The 16,156-nt window shown below is 39.9% G+C and overlaps 1 protein-coding gene across 2 annotated transcripts in view; it reads right to left on the minus strand.

Annotated features, from left to right (window-relative positions):
• Nucleotides 1-16,156, minus strand: part of WASL (WASP like actin nucleation promoting factor) — an 87,467-nt gene that overhangs the window by 46,935 nt on the left and 24,376 nt on the right. For both annotated transcript variants that reach the window (XM_081102560.1, XM_081102559.1), the window contains exon 2: nucleotides 2,236-2,370. In XM_081102560.1, coding sequence (XP_080958686.1) covers nucleotides 2,236-2,370 — 135 coding nt within the window. The remainder of the gene's footprint in view (nucleotides 1-2,235; nucleotides 2,371-16,156) is intronic.

Consider the following 16,156-nt stretch of genomic DNA (forward strand, 5'->3'; position numbering starts at 1 on the left):
GGGAAATACAATCATTGCCCAATTCTGAAATGCAAGGTTATACCTATACCAAAATTTAAAAATATTTACAACACACTGTACATAAATTATGATCACTATACAGGAATTCCTTTCTTCTCAGTGAAGTTATATGGGCATTCCATTTCTAAACAGTACTTCTCATTGGTGATGAGAAATAAAATGGGGCAAAAGTAGGTTTTCAGTTGTGAGTAGGCAAAACACAGAGTTTATTCTTGAATTATTATTTATTGTATTTTCAAATGAACAACTGTAAAGCTACTTTTGACCCACCCTTATGTCAAAGGACTTAGGAATTTCTTTCAAACTATGCATGTGTTCCCCTACTTCCCATAATCACTGCCCAGCAAGCCACCATTAGTAACAGGAGTATGCCACATCTCTCAGCTGTGTTGGGGTATGGAAATAAAGGTGTTAAGAAGCACTAACAGCCCTGGCTGGTGTGGCTCAATTAGTTGGGCATAGTCCTGTGTACTAAATCGCCAGTTCAATTCCCAGTCTGGGCACATGTCCAGGTTTCGGGCTCCATCCCTGGTGGGAGAGGTGCAGGAGGCGGCCAATTGACGTTTCACGCTCACATCGATGTTTTCTCTCTCCCCCCCCCCCTTCTCTAAAATCAATTCAAAAACTTTTTAAAAAAACTAAAAAACACTAATTTACAAAGTGCAATTTCCTGGCCAGGTAGTTCAGTTGGTTAGAGCAGTGGTCGGCAAATTGCGGCTCGCGAGCCACATGGGGCTCTTTGGTCCCTTGAGTGTGGTTCTTCCACAAAATACCACGTGTGGGCCTGCATGTACAGTGCGATTGAAACTTCGTGGCCCATCACAGAAGTTGGTATTTTGTGGAAGAGCCACACTCAAGGGGCCAAAGAGCTGCATGTGGCTTGCGAGCTGCAGTTTGCCGACCACTGGGTTAGAGCATTGTCCAGATACACCAAGGTTGAGTCTTCGATTCCCCATGTCAGGGCACATACAAGAATCAACCAATGACTGCATAAATAAGTAGAACACAAATCAATATTTCTCTCTCTCTCCCTAAAATCAATCAACCAATCAATAAACAAACAAAAATACTTCACTATGCAATATGTGGCTGTTTAAAAAACAACACACACACAATACTCCCCTCCCCCAAAAAATGAAAGTGCAGGAGCATAAATCTCAGGGAAAAAACTTTGCAACAGACCCAGATGGTTATCCCATTTTACAAATAAATAAGCTGAGGCCTAGAGAAGTAAAACAGTTTCACTACAAGCTATCTGACCATAAGTATCATTGAATAGTCAAAGTCAATTTTAGTTTTCTGTAATTATAATTTCACTATACTTATTGTCACATACAAATATTAAAGAGGCTTACCTATGAAAAAGGTTTCAAAAGGTAAATGGAGACTTCATCTCAGCAAAAAGAGAATTACTTTTATAATAGCTATAATGGATGAATACCTGACAAAGAACAGCTAATCTGGACAATGGGAATGTGGATTATGTTTCAGAGTGAGGGATACAAGGCTGCAAAAATGTGAACATGCCCATCTTGAGAGGATCATAAGGAAAAGTGGGCAGCAAATACATTATCATCATTATTATTTTTAATCCTCACCCAAGAACATGTATAGAGAGAGGGGGAAGTAGGAAGAAAGAGAGAGAGAATCAGCTGCCTTCCCAGATGTGTCCTGATCCAGGATCAAACCCATAACCTTGGTATGTGCCCTGACTGGGAATTGAACCGGCAACGTTTTAGTGCAAAGAACAATGCTCAACCAACCGAGCTATTCCGGCTGGGTGCAAATACATGATTATAGATACTGTATAATTCTTTAAACCTGAGCTGAGTAAATGACAGTATATACCAAACTAAAATATACTTTTGTAGTTCCCTGAAAGGACTATCTATATATACTAGTCTGTAATTGACAGGATGGAATAAAAGAGTATCATTAGAAAAGAAGAGAATGTGGAGAAAGCCTAAGACCCAAAGGCATAGAATAAACAAAGGTGGTAGAAAGAAAACTAGGGACCTATTCATGTCTGGCTTAGGAGATGTTCCCATTTGGTCTCAATGTCCAGGCTTCAATATCTAAAACCAAGCTTGCCCTTGTAATACTAATTTAAGTATAACTTAAATATTATATATGGTATAAATAAATCTACACTAAATTGTAATTGAGGTAGAAAATCTAATCACCTGCAATTTAGAGGAAGCAAACAAAACTCACCTTGATATCAAATATTCTTAAAAAATAAGATCTCTGTGGATTGTCCTTAACCAGACAAGCAACACCACTGCACTTCTTTGACCACATACAGTTCCGATCTGCTGCATATAACTGTACCACTGCTGAAGACATAGTCTGTAATATAAAAAATTTATAACTATTAGGTTCAAAGTAACACTCAACTGACTGCAGCCCCTGCTGACATATTAATGCAATCTCCTGAGAGACACTGAACCAGAATCACCCAGCTAGGCTGCTCCTGAATTCCCGACTCATAGAAAAAGGAGTTAATAGTTATTGTTATTTTAGGTCACTACTTTAGAAGCAATTTCTTATGCAGTAATAAATAATAGCTATACTGAAAATAATTATTGAAAGCTAACATTTACTGATGCTTAAAATGTGTTAGGAAATGTGCACATTCAAATATAACTCCATTTAATTTTTATTTCTATTATGTCCTCATTTTATGCTTGAGAAACCCAAGGTTAAGGAGGATAAATAATTTGTCCAATATGACAAACGTAAGTGACAGAGATCAAATTCCCATACAGATATTTGTGAGTTCAAATCCTATATTCTTACTCCCTGTAATAAACTGTTTTCTAATAAAGTGAACATTCAAGCAATTAAGTAGTAGTATTAGTAAAGGCTGACTTCTATATAGCAATTAACCACTTTAGTATAGCTATTAAGTCAAACTTGAAAACAAGCTACTAATTATAGTGCAGTGCCCTTTTAGATGCATAGGAGAGAGCTAATTCATTACATGCTATGGACACCTTAGTCGTGAGCATTCAGGTTTTCCAGTACACAATGCTGCCACCTCCCTCATAATTGTATCACAAAACAATGAAAATTTTCATTTAATTATAAATTAAGTCATTTTATAGCATAATCTAGAATGCAACTATTTGATTTTAAGTTTCTATAAGAATGGTACATACATATACTGGTATAGCACTTACAAATCTTTTATAAATAATCATGTTTTCTGATCCAGTAATTTCATTCCTAAACCAAAAAATTAAGAAATAATTTAAAACATAACCAAAAAATGGCCCTGGCCAGGTGGCTCACTTGGTTGGAGCGTAGTCCCATACACCAAATGGTTGTGTGTTTGATTCTGGTCAGTGCACATGCCTAGGTTGTGGGTTTGATCCCTGGTCGGGGCACATGCAGGAGGCAACCAATCGATGTTTCTCTCTCACATCAATATGTCTCTCTTGCTTTCTCCCCCTTCCTCTCTCTCTAAAATCAATAAAAACATATCCCTAAGTGAGAAATAATAAAATATAACCAAAACTTATTTTATTATGAATATAAAAGGACAAAATATGTATATAAATATGCGCTAATCATTTTTTAATAGGAAGACTTTAAATATCCCAAAAGAGGAGATGGTTAAATAGTTATGGTATATCAATTCAATGAATATTGGGCACTGTAATTAAAAATAGACTACATTAAGATTTGAAGGTAATGCTGTTTTGGGTTACCAAACTATGCCTAGGAAATGGCCTCTATGATAAGAACTATTATATGTATATGTACAAGTCTCTTATTATAATAAAGTAAAAAATGTAAGATCAGTATACTGTTGGGGATCAAAATTTCATGAAGACATACATTTCCAGATAACAATGTTCCATTTTATGTTGCAGACCAAACTCATCTTTGAATTTCACAGAGAGTCGTGAACAGGACACAAAGCAGCAGGAAAATGTCCACAAGAGATATTAGAAGTTATAAAGATAGCTTAGAAACTAGGACATTGGGCTTTAAAAAGAAGATTGAAGAATGTGGGTATGGCTTTGGCCTGCTCTAAGTATACTGTGCTCTTCTGTAAGTACAGTCCCAGCATGATAGCTCCATAGACTCTCTAACCCTAAGCCTTAGCATTAAAAACTACAGAAAAATGGATTTTGTATATATTATCCAATGGTGTAAGAGACGAGGTTAAAGAATTCAAAAATCAGATGGGAAAATTTGTTTTCTAAGGAAAATTCCTATAAATTACAGCCTTTTCAATATGGTGCTATCCAAATGCATTCACTTCTAAAAAGAAAAGCAATTATACCATTAAAGAGATTTAAAAATTCTCGTATTTTACTTTTTAACCAGAAAACAAGAAGTAACAGCTTGCAAAAGAAAAAAATGTCTTATTAAATAGAGTCTATACTTCTATTATGGAAATCTCTTGCCATAGGATTAACATTATAAAACATTGTCTACATGTATATGTGATTTTAAAACAAAAACAAACTCCCAAAACTAAAAATCCATATTTAAACGTTGATATAGGTTTAAAACAAATTCTTAAAATATTTGCTTAAAAAATAGAGACCCATGAAACAGTTTTATAATTTTCCACACAAACATGGTTGGAATTATAACCTTATTCTAAAACAACTTATATGTTAATATTAAAGAACCCAACTAATCATAAGAAATTTTCAGTAAGTGGATTTTCAAAATTTTGCTACAACCTTTTATTAGTCTATTTCGCCCCTTCTTATCAAAACTGGCAAAGTCTGAAAATTATGCATTTAAAGCCTTTTCTGATTAATTCAGAATATTATAGTGAATGCAATAGCAGCTTTACATACATAAAATTTGAGATATAAATGCTAGAAATAAAAACTGACTATCCCTTAAACTCTAGGCTGACAAGGGGTTTAATTAAGTTTTTTAAAATATTCCTTCCCTTCCTTTCAAGTAATTACAGCTAATCAACTCCATTACTTCTTGTCTTTCTTAATCAAAAAGGTATTACTTGAAAAACAACCTAAGGACAAGTGTTTAGGAAAGGAAATCTATTTCTTATTAGCTCAAAAATGTTAGGGTTAAAATTTGTTAATTAAAATGGAAAACAGTATATATCAATTTTGTAGAAATATTTTACACATCTTAATATTACAGTACTGAGTTATTACAGTAACACGTGCATCCTCAGAATTTTAATTTTCAAGGGCAGAAATCAGGTGGAGGATGCCCCTGGTCCAGTGATGGCGAACCAGTGACACGCGAACTCATTTTTTTGGTTGATTTTTCTTTGTTAAATGGCATTTAAATATATAAAATAAATATCAAAACTATAAATCTTTGTTTTACTATGGTTGCAAATATTAAAAAATTTCTGTATGTGACACGGCACCAGAGTTAAGTTAGGGTTTTTCAAAATGCTGACACGCTGAGCTCAAAAGGTTCGCCATCACTGCCCTGGTCAGTGTGCTTCAGTTGGTTATGTGTTGGCCCATGCACTCAAAGATTCCCAGCCAGAGCACTGCCCGGGTTAGGCTCCATCCCCTCTAGGGGGTGCAGGAGGCAGACAATTGATGTGCTGCTCTCATATCCATGTTTTTCGTTTCTCTCTCAAAAACAAAACAAAACAAACAAAAAAATGGAGGATGAATTTAGGGACAGGAACCTGTCCCACTGTCCTCTGGCAGGGCACTTTTACCTCTATTGGGTTGCCTCAGCACCAGTCAAGAAGTATATCTTTGATTCCTTAAGTTCTTACTGTTTCCTTCATGTTTCTAGTGCCATTTCCTGAGTCTTGTATAAATCTTGTTACATCACATCTTATTCTAAAATAGAATACTTTTCTATATTAACTTATTACCTATTAAATGCATTGTTATTCCCTTCAGCACCTAAAATATTTCTGCAAGCCTATACTTTCAGTTCACCTTTGCCCCTTGTAAGCAAATATTTGTTAAATTTAAAACTGCATTTTCAACCCTAACCGGTTTGGCTCAGTGGACAGAGCGTCGGCCTGCGGACTGGAGGGTCCCAGGTTCGATTCCGGTCAAGGGCATGTATCTTGGTTGCGGGCACATCATCAGTAGGGAGTGTGCAGGAGGCAGCTCATCAATGTTTCTCTCTCATCGATGTTTCTAACTCTCTATCCCTCTCCCCTCCTCTCTGTAAAAAATCAATAAAATATATTTTTAAAAACAAAAACAAAAAACCCTGCATTTTCTGATTCTGGTAACAAATAGGGGAAAGACCTTGGTTTTAGGATACAACCCTGAAGTATTTATTATTTGTTAAATGGCATTTTTTAAATATGTTTTATTGATTTTTTAAAATATATTTTATTGATTTTTTAATATTTTTTATTGATTTTTTATTGACCGTAACATTGTATCAAATACAGACGGTAAACAAAGGCCAGAAACCTGTTTTCAGCAGCCGAGGCCTCAGAGCTAAAGCTGGCCCAGAATAAAAAAAAAAAAAAAAAAAAAGGAGTGGTTGGGAGCTTCAGTCCCAGCCTGAAAACAGCCCTCAGCCCCTCAGCCAGAATGGCCAGGCACCCCAGTGGGGACCCCCACCCTGATCCAGGACACCCTTCAGGGCAAACCAGCCGGCCCCCACCCATAGACCAGGCCTCTATCCTATATAGTAAAAGGGTAATATGCCTCCCAGCACCAGGATCAGCGGAGCCGCGAGGCCTCCCGGCACTGGGATCAGCGTGACAGGGTGCAGCGCCCAAACCCCCTGATCGCCCTGCAGCTGCGTGTGTGACGGGGTGCGGCGCCCCCCCCCCCCCCCACGGGCCCTGCTCTGTGTGTGATGGGGTAGAGTCATAACCTCCCCATTGGCCCTGCCCTGAGTGTGACAGTGGCGGCGCCCCAAACCCCTGATCAGCCCTGCCCTGAGTGTGACAGGGGGCGGTGCCCCAACTCCCCTATCGGGCCTACTCTGTGAGTGACAGGGGGGGAGCTCCTCAACCCCCTGATTGCCCTGCTCTGTGCATGACAGGGGGGAGCTCCCCAACCCCGATTGACCCTGCTCTGTGCATGAAAGGGTATGGAGCCCCAACCCCCCTGATGGGCCCTGCTCTGTGAGTGACAGGGGGTGGCGCCGCAACCTCCCCATCGACCCTGCCTTGAGTGTGACAGGGGGCGGTGCCCCAACCCCCCAATCAGCCCTACCCTGAGCATGACATCGCAACCTCCCAATCTGTCCTGCTCTGTGAATGACAGGGGGCGGCGCCCCAACTCCCCAATCGGCCCTGCTCTGAGCCCGACCAGGGGCTGCACCTAGGGATTGGGCCTGCCCTCTGCCACCCGGGAGCAGGACTAAGCCAGCAGGTTGTTATCTCCCGAGGGGTCCCAGACTGCGAGAGGGCACAGACCGGTCTGAAGGACCCCCCCTTCCCCCGAGTGCACAAATTTTTGTGCACCGGGCCTCTAGTTTATTATAAAGGGGCATCATATCAGCAACTTACTTGTCAAGTGACTCAAAAAAATAACATATACGTACATATGAAGAGAGAGAGAGAACCAAGGTAAAATATTATAAACACTAGACTAATCTAGGTTAAAAATATATAGGAATTCTATGTATTTTATTTGCAGCTTTTCTATAAGTATGAAATTACTTTGAATAAACAAAATTTTAGAGCACAAATGATTCAAGTTAAATGTCAGACAGTCAACCTCTACACCAGGACAGTCTTCGGAAGGAGGCTCTCGTGGTTAAAGGAAATAATTTTTTAAAAATATAATTTCAAAGAATGTCTACAATATACTGAATGTATAAATAAAAATCAGTGGACTTAATATATAAAGTCTTTTCTATGATTACAAGGATCTAGATTAACGGTCAAAACACTCCAGCTTGTGTGTGTGTGTGTGTGTGTGTGTGTGTCCCAAATTTCTAAAATCTATTCTGGCAACACTCAACCTAAATGTTCTCATTATATAAAAGCAAACTTTTCAACATGTTCCTAGATGCTCTGATGAAGTAGTCACCTGAAGTATCCCATTATTATCCTAAATATGAAACATTATAATAGGAATTGTAACAGTAAAGATAAAAAAAATGGTTGAATTCTTATAATTACCTAATTATGCCGTGATCTCAAGGAGCAATTGCCTAAGTAACATAACACCCCAGTTACATGGCAACCTATAAAACTAGGAAGAAATCAGCAATTTAAAATACAGAAACAAAACTCCTGAGTGGTATCACTGAAAATTATCCAGGAAAAGAAAACAGAAACAATTCACTCTGAAAAAGGGGAATGTTATTACCCTGGTAATTTCTACCATTTTCTGAGAATTAATCAGAAAAACAAAGAAAAAGAAAAATATAGAAATTTTAAAAATACATGAAGAACAGGAAGACATCACAAGAAACAGTTTTATTTTTTTTTACAGCAAAGCTGGAAGATTGGAAGAAGATGATAAAAGCCTTAAGTAACAGTTCCAATAGTGAAGGAAAATGGCGCTTAATAAAAAAAAACAGCTGCTGTCTTAGGAAACAAACACATCAATAGTCTTTTAGGTCTTAGTAGTTATTTAAGAAAAGTACTGTGCCAGGCATATTCACTCACCAAATGTTTACTGAGTACCTACCTACTATGTACACAGGACTGTAATAAATGAAGGTAAGGTGGAAATGAAAGTGGGGTCGAATACAAAAATGAATTAGAGTCCTCATGAAACATGTTTTCTAATGGGCAGAAAGACATTAGTAACTATTACTGATGCTATAATGGAAAAATCCAGTATGTGAGGCAAACGTAAAACCTACTCGTGTGGGAAGGCTTTCCTGAAGTGACAATGCACCTAAAGAATAAAAAGAGGTGAGTCTGGTGAGCCAAGCAGAGACAAGGTAACATCCTAGGATCAGTGATGGCGAACCCATGATATGCGTGTCAGAGGTGACACGTGAACTCATGTTTTTGGTTTTTTCTTTGTTAAATGGCATTTAAATATATAAAATAAGTATCAAAAATGTAAATCTTTGTTTTACTATGGTTGCAAATATCAAAAAATTTCTGTATGTGACAAGGCACCAGAGTTAAGTTAGGGTTTTTCAAAATGCTGACACACCGAGCTCAAAAGGTTCACCATCACTGTCCTAGGTAGACACATCAATAAAGACTCAACCATGGGGAAATGCGAGGGGGGTTTTGGGAGCTGTGTAGGGTGAAGGATAAGAAGAGATTAGTGGCATGGAATGAAGTTACAGACTTAAAGTAGCATCAAACATGGCTCAACTCTGTGGTTTTGCGAGATAAAACAACCCTATACAGTTTGGAAACCTTGTTTGGAGATGTGGTACAGTGGTATTTAATGTGTCTCAGTAACCCAGTTCTTGTATACTCTCCACCCGCACTGGCCCTAGGTGTGTCCAGCTGACTTGCTTACTTCAGGTGACTACTTCATCAGAGCATCTAGGAACATGTTGAAAAGTTTGCTTTTATATAATGAGAACATTTAGGTTGAGTGTTGCCAGAATAGATTTTAGAAATTTGGGACACACACACACACACACACACACACACACACACACACACAAGCTGGAGTGTTTTGACCGTTAATCTAGATCCTTGTAATCATAGATTACATAGATTAACCAACAGGACCTCAGGAAATGTAAGTAGAAGCTTGAAAAGTACTTGCACGTTGTGGCTTGCCCTCTTGGAAGTGCTGCCAGGCATATTCATTCACTAAATGTTTACTGAGTACCTAAGCGCTGCCCTGAAACTTGAAGTGAAAGGCCACATGGAAAGCAGGACCCCAGTCATCCTACCAATCCTTGTTGAGCCCCGTTCCCATAAGACATGCCAGCTGAATGCGTCTGCATGAGTGAGCCTAGGTGACAGAAACAGACTAACCACCCAGCCAATCCAGAGAACTGTGATAAGCTGATATTCCTTTAAGTCACAAAGTTTTGAGGTGGCTTGTTTGCAGCAACAGATTAACAGATATACAGGACTGTTTAAATATACTAAAAAACAATGAACTATAATAGACGGTTCTAGCTCAGGGGTGGGCAAACTTTTCGACTCAAGGGCCACAATGGGTTCTTAAACTGGACCGGAGGGCCGGAACAAAAGCATGGATGGAGTGTTTGTGTGAACTAGTATAAATTCAAAGTAAACATCTACACTAATAAAAGAGAAACATGGTAATTAGCGTACGTTTGCTACCCTTCCCACTGGCTAATCAGCGAGATATGCAAATTAACTGGCAGCCAAGATGGCGGCCGGCAGCCAGGCAGCTGATGCAAACAGGGAGGCTTGCTTGCTTCAGTGATGGAGGACTCCAACGTTCCCCGCCTGACTTGCCAGCCTCTCAGCTGCAACTCTAAGTAACTATGTTGCAAATACAGAAGCTAAAAAAAACCCAGAAACCTGCTTTACTAGGCGGAGCTTCAGCCAGCCGGACCGCAACATTGTATCAAATACAGACGGTAAACAAAGGCCAGAAACCTGTTTTCAGCAGCCGAGGCCTCAGAGCTAAAGCTGGCCCAGAATTAAAAAAAAAAAAAAAAAAAGCAGCGGTTGGGAGCTTCAGTCCCAGCCTGAAAACAGCCCTCAGCCCCTCAGCCAGAATGGCCAGGAACCCCAGTGGGGACCCCCACCCTGATCCAGGACACCATTCAGGGCAAACCAGCCGGCCCCCACCCATGCACCAGGCCTCTATCCTATATAGTAAAAGGGTAATATGCCTCCCAACACCGGGATCAGCGGAGCCGCGAGGTCTCCCGGCACCGGGATCAGCGTTGACAGGGTGCAGCGCCCAAACCCCCTGATCGCCCTGCAGCTCTGTGTGTGACAGGGGGTGGGTCCCCAACCCCCCCGCCCCCCACGGGCCCTGCTCTGTGTGTGATGGGGTAGAGCCATAACCTCCCCATTGGCCCTGCCCTGAGTATGAGAGTGGTGGTGCCCCAATCACCTGATTGGCCCTGCTCTGTGGGTGATAGAGGGCGGCGCCCCAACCCCCCCCCCCCAACGGACCCTGCTCTGTGTGTGATGGGGTAGAGTCATAACCTCCCCATCTGCCCTGCCCTGAGTGTGACAGTGGCGGCGCCCCAAACCCCTGATCGGCTCTCCTCTGTGGGTGATAGAGGGTGGCGCCCCAATCCCCTGATCAGCCCTGCCCTGAGTGTGACAGGGGGCGGTGCCCCAACTCCCCTATCGGGCCTACTCTGTGAGTGACAGGGGGGAGCTCCTCAACCCCCTGATCGGCCCTGCTCTGTGCATGACAGGGGGGAGCTCCCCAACCCCCTGATTGACCCTGCTCTGTGCATGAAAGGGTATGGAGCCCCAACCCCCCTGATGGGCCCTGCTCTGTGAGTGACAGGGGGTGGCGCCGCAACCTCCCCATCGACCCTGCCTTGAGTGTGACGGGGGCGGTGCCCCAACCCCCCAATCGGCCCTACCCTGAGCATGACTGAGGGTGGCATTGCAACCTCCCAATCTGCCCTGCTCTGTGCATGACAGGGGGCGGCGCCCCAACTCCCCAATTGGCCCTGCTCTAAGCCCGACCAGGGGCTGCACCTAGGGATTAGGCCTGCCCTCTGCCACCCGGGAGCAGACCTAAGCCAGCAGGTTGCTATCTTCCGAGGGGTCCCAGACTGTGAGAGGGCACAGGCCGGGCTGAGGGACCCCCCTTCCCCCGAGTGCACAAATTTTGTACACCAGGCCTCTAGTCATTACATAAAAGGGTACAGTCTTTTTTTTTTTAGTTTTATTCATTTCAAACGGGCCGGATCCGGCCCGCAAGCTGTAGTTTGCCCACGGCTGTTCTAGCTCCTTCCTCTGTTCCATTTACATTGAACATATGTTTAAAGTCACCAAAACTTTAAAACTAGAAATCATAAAAGTTTTACAGCACACTCTCATTACCAGCACACATTCTTTTTTTGGAACTATTTTTAAAATTATTTCATATCCAAAAGCCTTACTAAAAGGTATGTGCTGGGCAACAGAAAAAGCTCAGTCACTAAACCACAGCCATACATCAATCTCATATGGTGACTGTGATTTAAATTCATACATTTAGAAAATTTTAAATATGTGACACAGACCTCTAAACAATCACATTTATAGATTCTACAAAAGATAAAATTTATAGATGCTAAAACTACAAATGGTATTCTTAATTTTCTACTTGAAAGACAATCATACACAGATAAAGGTGATCTTATTATAGACTGGGTCATGTTCGTAAGCAGGTGAGGACACTGTTCAAACTGTTAAAGCGTAGCACAAAGGTATGGCTTGCTCTTTTCTGCCTCTCCCTTCTGTGTAGCTCAAGTGGACCTGCTTAAAAGTTTTTTATTTTCTTTCTTCTTTTGTCTTTTTACTTTTTGTCTAACTCTCTCTTGCAAAACAGTTGAAATTTGATAAAAACCTGATGTCTGGGTTTGAATTTTCAGAGTATGAAGGTAGAAAAGAGCTCTCTTAGGATTCCCACCTTAGCTCATGGAAGTTTAATAGTATCAGCTAAGATCCAAGCCCTAATAACAATAACAGCAATACAAATACACACCCACACACACACCCTTCCCCCCCTTCCACACACACTCTTCCACCACTTGCCTGTGCAAATAATAGTTTGGGATAAGAGCGTGAAAAAATAGGTATTTTGGTCACTGACAGAATTTTAGTATTCCTGAATCCTAGAGCCAAATACCATCTGATACCATATCACAATAAATTGATCAAGCTTATAATCCAATTCCCTCACTTTACAAATGAGATAAATTTATTTTCAAAGGTCATATATTGCTCAGCTCTGGATGAACTTCCCAATCAGCTACTCATTTTGTATTTACCATACTTTACTCATTGATTCAACCCAGTTCCCAATTTGTCAAAATGTTGCCCTATCCTATCTAAATGATTTTACAAGAGCTATACTGGTAAGTCCTTGACATAATTTTATTCCTCTACTGATCCCATCAGGATAAATGGAAGGAAATAGAGGATTGCTGGTGCATGAGAAAAAACTTCAAACAGATGTAACGTATATATCCATGGTAGATTTACCATGAAGTCAATTAAATGTAAGTTTCAAGGTCCTTTACTTGGAAGAGCCCCTTACAAGGTCTGGCTTGTTCTCCTTTGGGACACATGAGGTAGCACCAACACCAGCCTCATGCCTAGGCACTCCTCACCAGCTATCCCTAAAGGTGATACTGGGACTTCCATCAAGGATGCATTATACTTCTATGTCTGCCCAAACCCAGCAATACCCTCTTCTCTTGGACCACATGATACGTTTATACACAATCTTGCCTGTTAAAAGTATTAAGAGATGTCTTCCCCACTCCCCCCATTGACTCCCCTCTTTCACTCCCGTCCCCTTCCCAGGCCTTCATCCCACTATTGTCTGTGCCCATGGGTTATGCATATAGGTACCTAAGTTCTTTGGTTGATCTCTTCCCATCCATCCCCCTCACCCCTCTGAGAATCTCATCTGTGGCATGCTTCCATAAACTGCCTTGTCAGTTTATTTTGTTCATTAGATTCCACATATAAGTGACGTCATGTGATACTTGTCTTCCTCTGACTGGCTATCTCACTTAGCATAATGCTATCCAGGTCCCTCCATGCTGTCTCAAAAGGTATGAGATCCTTTTTTACAGCTGCCTAGTATTCCACTGTGTAAATGTAACACCACTTTTGTATCCATTCATCTACTGATGGGCACTTGGCTGTTTCCAGATCTTAGCTATTCTAAAAAATGTAGCTATGAATAAAGGGATGTATATATTCTTTCTGTGTTTCAGGGTTCTTAGGCTATATTCCTAGAAATGAAATCACAGGATCAAATGGCAGTTCCAATTTAACTTTTTGAGGAAATTCCATACAGGCTATACCAGTCTGCATTCCTGCCAGCAGTGTACTAGAGTTCCTTTTTCTCCACATCCTCAACAGCAGCACTTGTTGTTTGCTGACTTATTGATGGTAGCCATTCTGGCAGGTGTGAGGTGGTACCTCATTGTCATTTTAATTAGCATCTCTCTGATGATTAGTGACTTGAGCATTTTTTTCATGTCTCTTGGCCATTTGTATGTCCTCTTTGGAGAGGTGTCTATTTAGGTTTTCTGCCCATTTTTTTTTTAAATTGGATTGTTTGTTTTCCTCTTGAGTTGTATGAATACTTTATATATTTTGAAAATTAACTCCTTATCAAATATACCACTGGCAAGTATGTCCTCCCATATAGTGGGTTCCATTTTCAATTTGATGCTCGTTTCTTTTGCTGTGTAGAAGCTTTTTATTTTGATGTAATCCTATTTATTTTTTCCATTGTTTTTCTTGCCCTAGTTGTATCAGTGAAAATTTTGTGACATGAGATACCTGGTATTTTGCTGCCTACATTTTCTTCAAGGATTTTTATGATTTCACAACTTACATTTATATCTTTTATCCATTTTGAGTGTATTTTTGTATATGGTGTAAGTTGGTAGTCTAGTTTTGTTTTTTTACATGTGCCTGTCCAACTATTCCAATACCATTATTGAAGAGACTATCTGTACTCCATTGTATGTTCTTGCCTACTTTATCATATATTAATTGAGAATAATGACTTGGGTCAATTTCTGGGTTCTATGTTCTGTTCCATCGATCTATATGCCTGTTCTTGTGCCAATACCAGGCTGTTCTGAGTATAGTGGCTTTGTAATATAACTTGATATCTGGTATTGTGATTCCTCCAACTTTGTTCTTCTTTCTCAAGGTTGCTGCGGCTATTTGGGGTCTTGTTTAGTTCCATAAAAATTTTTGGGGAGTGTGCTCTAGATCTGTGAAATATGCTGTTGGTATTTTAGTAGAGATTGCTTTGGGTAGCATGGACATTTTAATGTTAACTCTACCTATCCAAGAACAGTTTATATTCTCCACTTGTTTATGTCTTCCCCTCTTTTTGCAATGTTCTATAGTTTTCTGAGTACAGGTCTTTTATTTCCTTGGTTAAGTTTATTCCTAAGTATCTTAACCTTTTTCTTGCAATGGCAAGTGGGATTGATATTTTTAGATTCTCTGAGAGTTCATTATTGTTGTATAAAAATAATTTCTGGGTATTAATTATCCTGCTACATTGCCTAAATAATTTGTTTAGTCCAGCAGTTCTTTGGTGGAGTCTTTAGGGTTTTCTATGTACAATATCATGTCGTCTGTGAATAATTGGAGTTTTACTTCCTGCTTTCCAATTTGGATGTCTTTTATTCATTATTCTTATCTGATTGCTGTGGCTAGAACTTGCAGTACTATGTTGAATAAAAGTGGTGAAAGACAAATCTATCTTGCTCCTGTTCTGAGGGGAAATGCTTTTAGTGTTTGCCCATTAAGTATGATGTTGAGTGTAGGTTTGTCATATATGGGCTTTATTATGTTTAGGTATGATCCATCTATTTCCACTTTGCTGAGAGTTTTTATCAAAAATGAGTTAGATGTTGTCAAATGCTTTTTCTGTATCTATTGATATGATCATGTGATTTGTCTTTCAATTTGTTTATGTGATGTATTACATTCATTGGTTTGCAAATGTTGCACCAGCCTTACATCCCTCCAATAAAATCCACTTGGTCATGGTGTATGATCTTTTTTAATATATTGTTGGCTCTGATTTGCTGATATTTTGTTGAGGATTTTAGCATCAATGTTCATCAGAGATATTGGGCTGTAATTCTCTTTCTTGTGTCTTTATCTGGTTTTGGAATTAGGATAATGCTGGCCTAGTGAAAAGAGCTTGAAAGTGTTCCTTCCTCTTGATTTCTGGAATAGTTTGAGGAGGATAAGTGTTAGTTCTTCTTTCAATATTTGGTAACACTACCCTGTAAAGCAGTCATGGACAGAGCTTTTGTTCGCTGTTTTTTTTTTTGTTTTGTTTTTTAATTACTACTTTAATCTCACCAGTTGTTATTGGCCTACTCAAAGTTTCTGATTCTTCCTGATTTAGTTTTGCAATCTTGTATTTTTCTTGGAATGTGTCCATTTCATCCATGTTTTCTAGCTTGTTGGTATATTTCATAGTATTTGCTCATAATATTTGCTTAGAATCCTTTGTATTTCTGTGGTGTCAGCTCTTACTTCACCACTTTCATTTCTAATTTTATTTGGGTGCTCTGTGTTTCTTGATGAGCCTGGCTAAAGTTTGTCAATCTT

Source organism: Myotis nattereri, assembly GCF_964212035.1.
Source record: "Myotis nattereri genome assembly, chromosome: 11".
NCBI classification, from domain to species: Eukaryota; Metazoa; Chordata; class Mammalia; order Chiroptera; family Vespertilionidae; genus Myotis; species Myotis nattereri.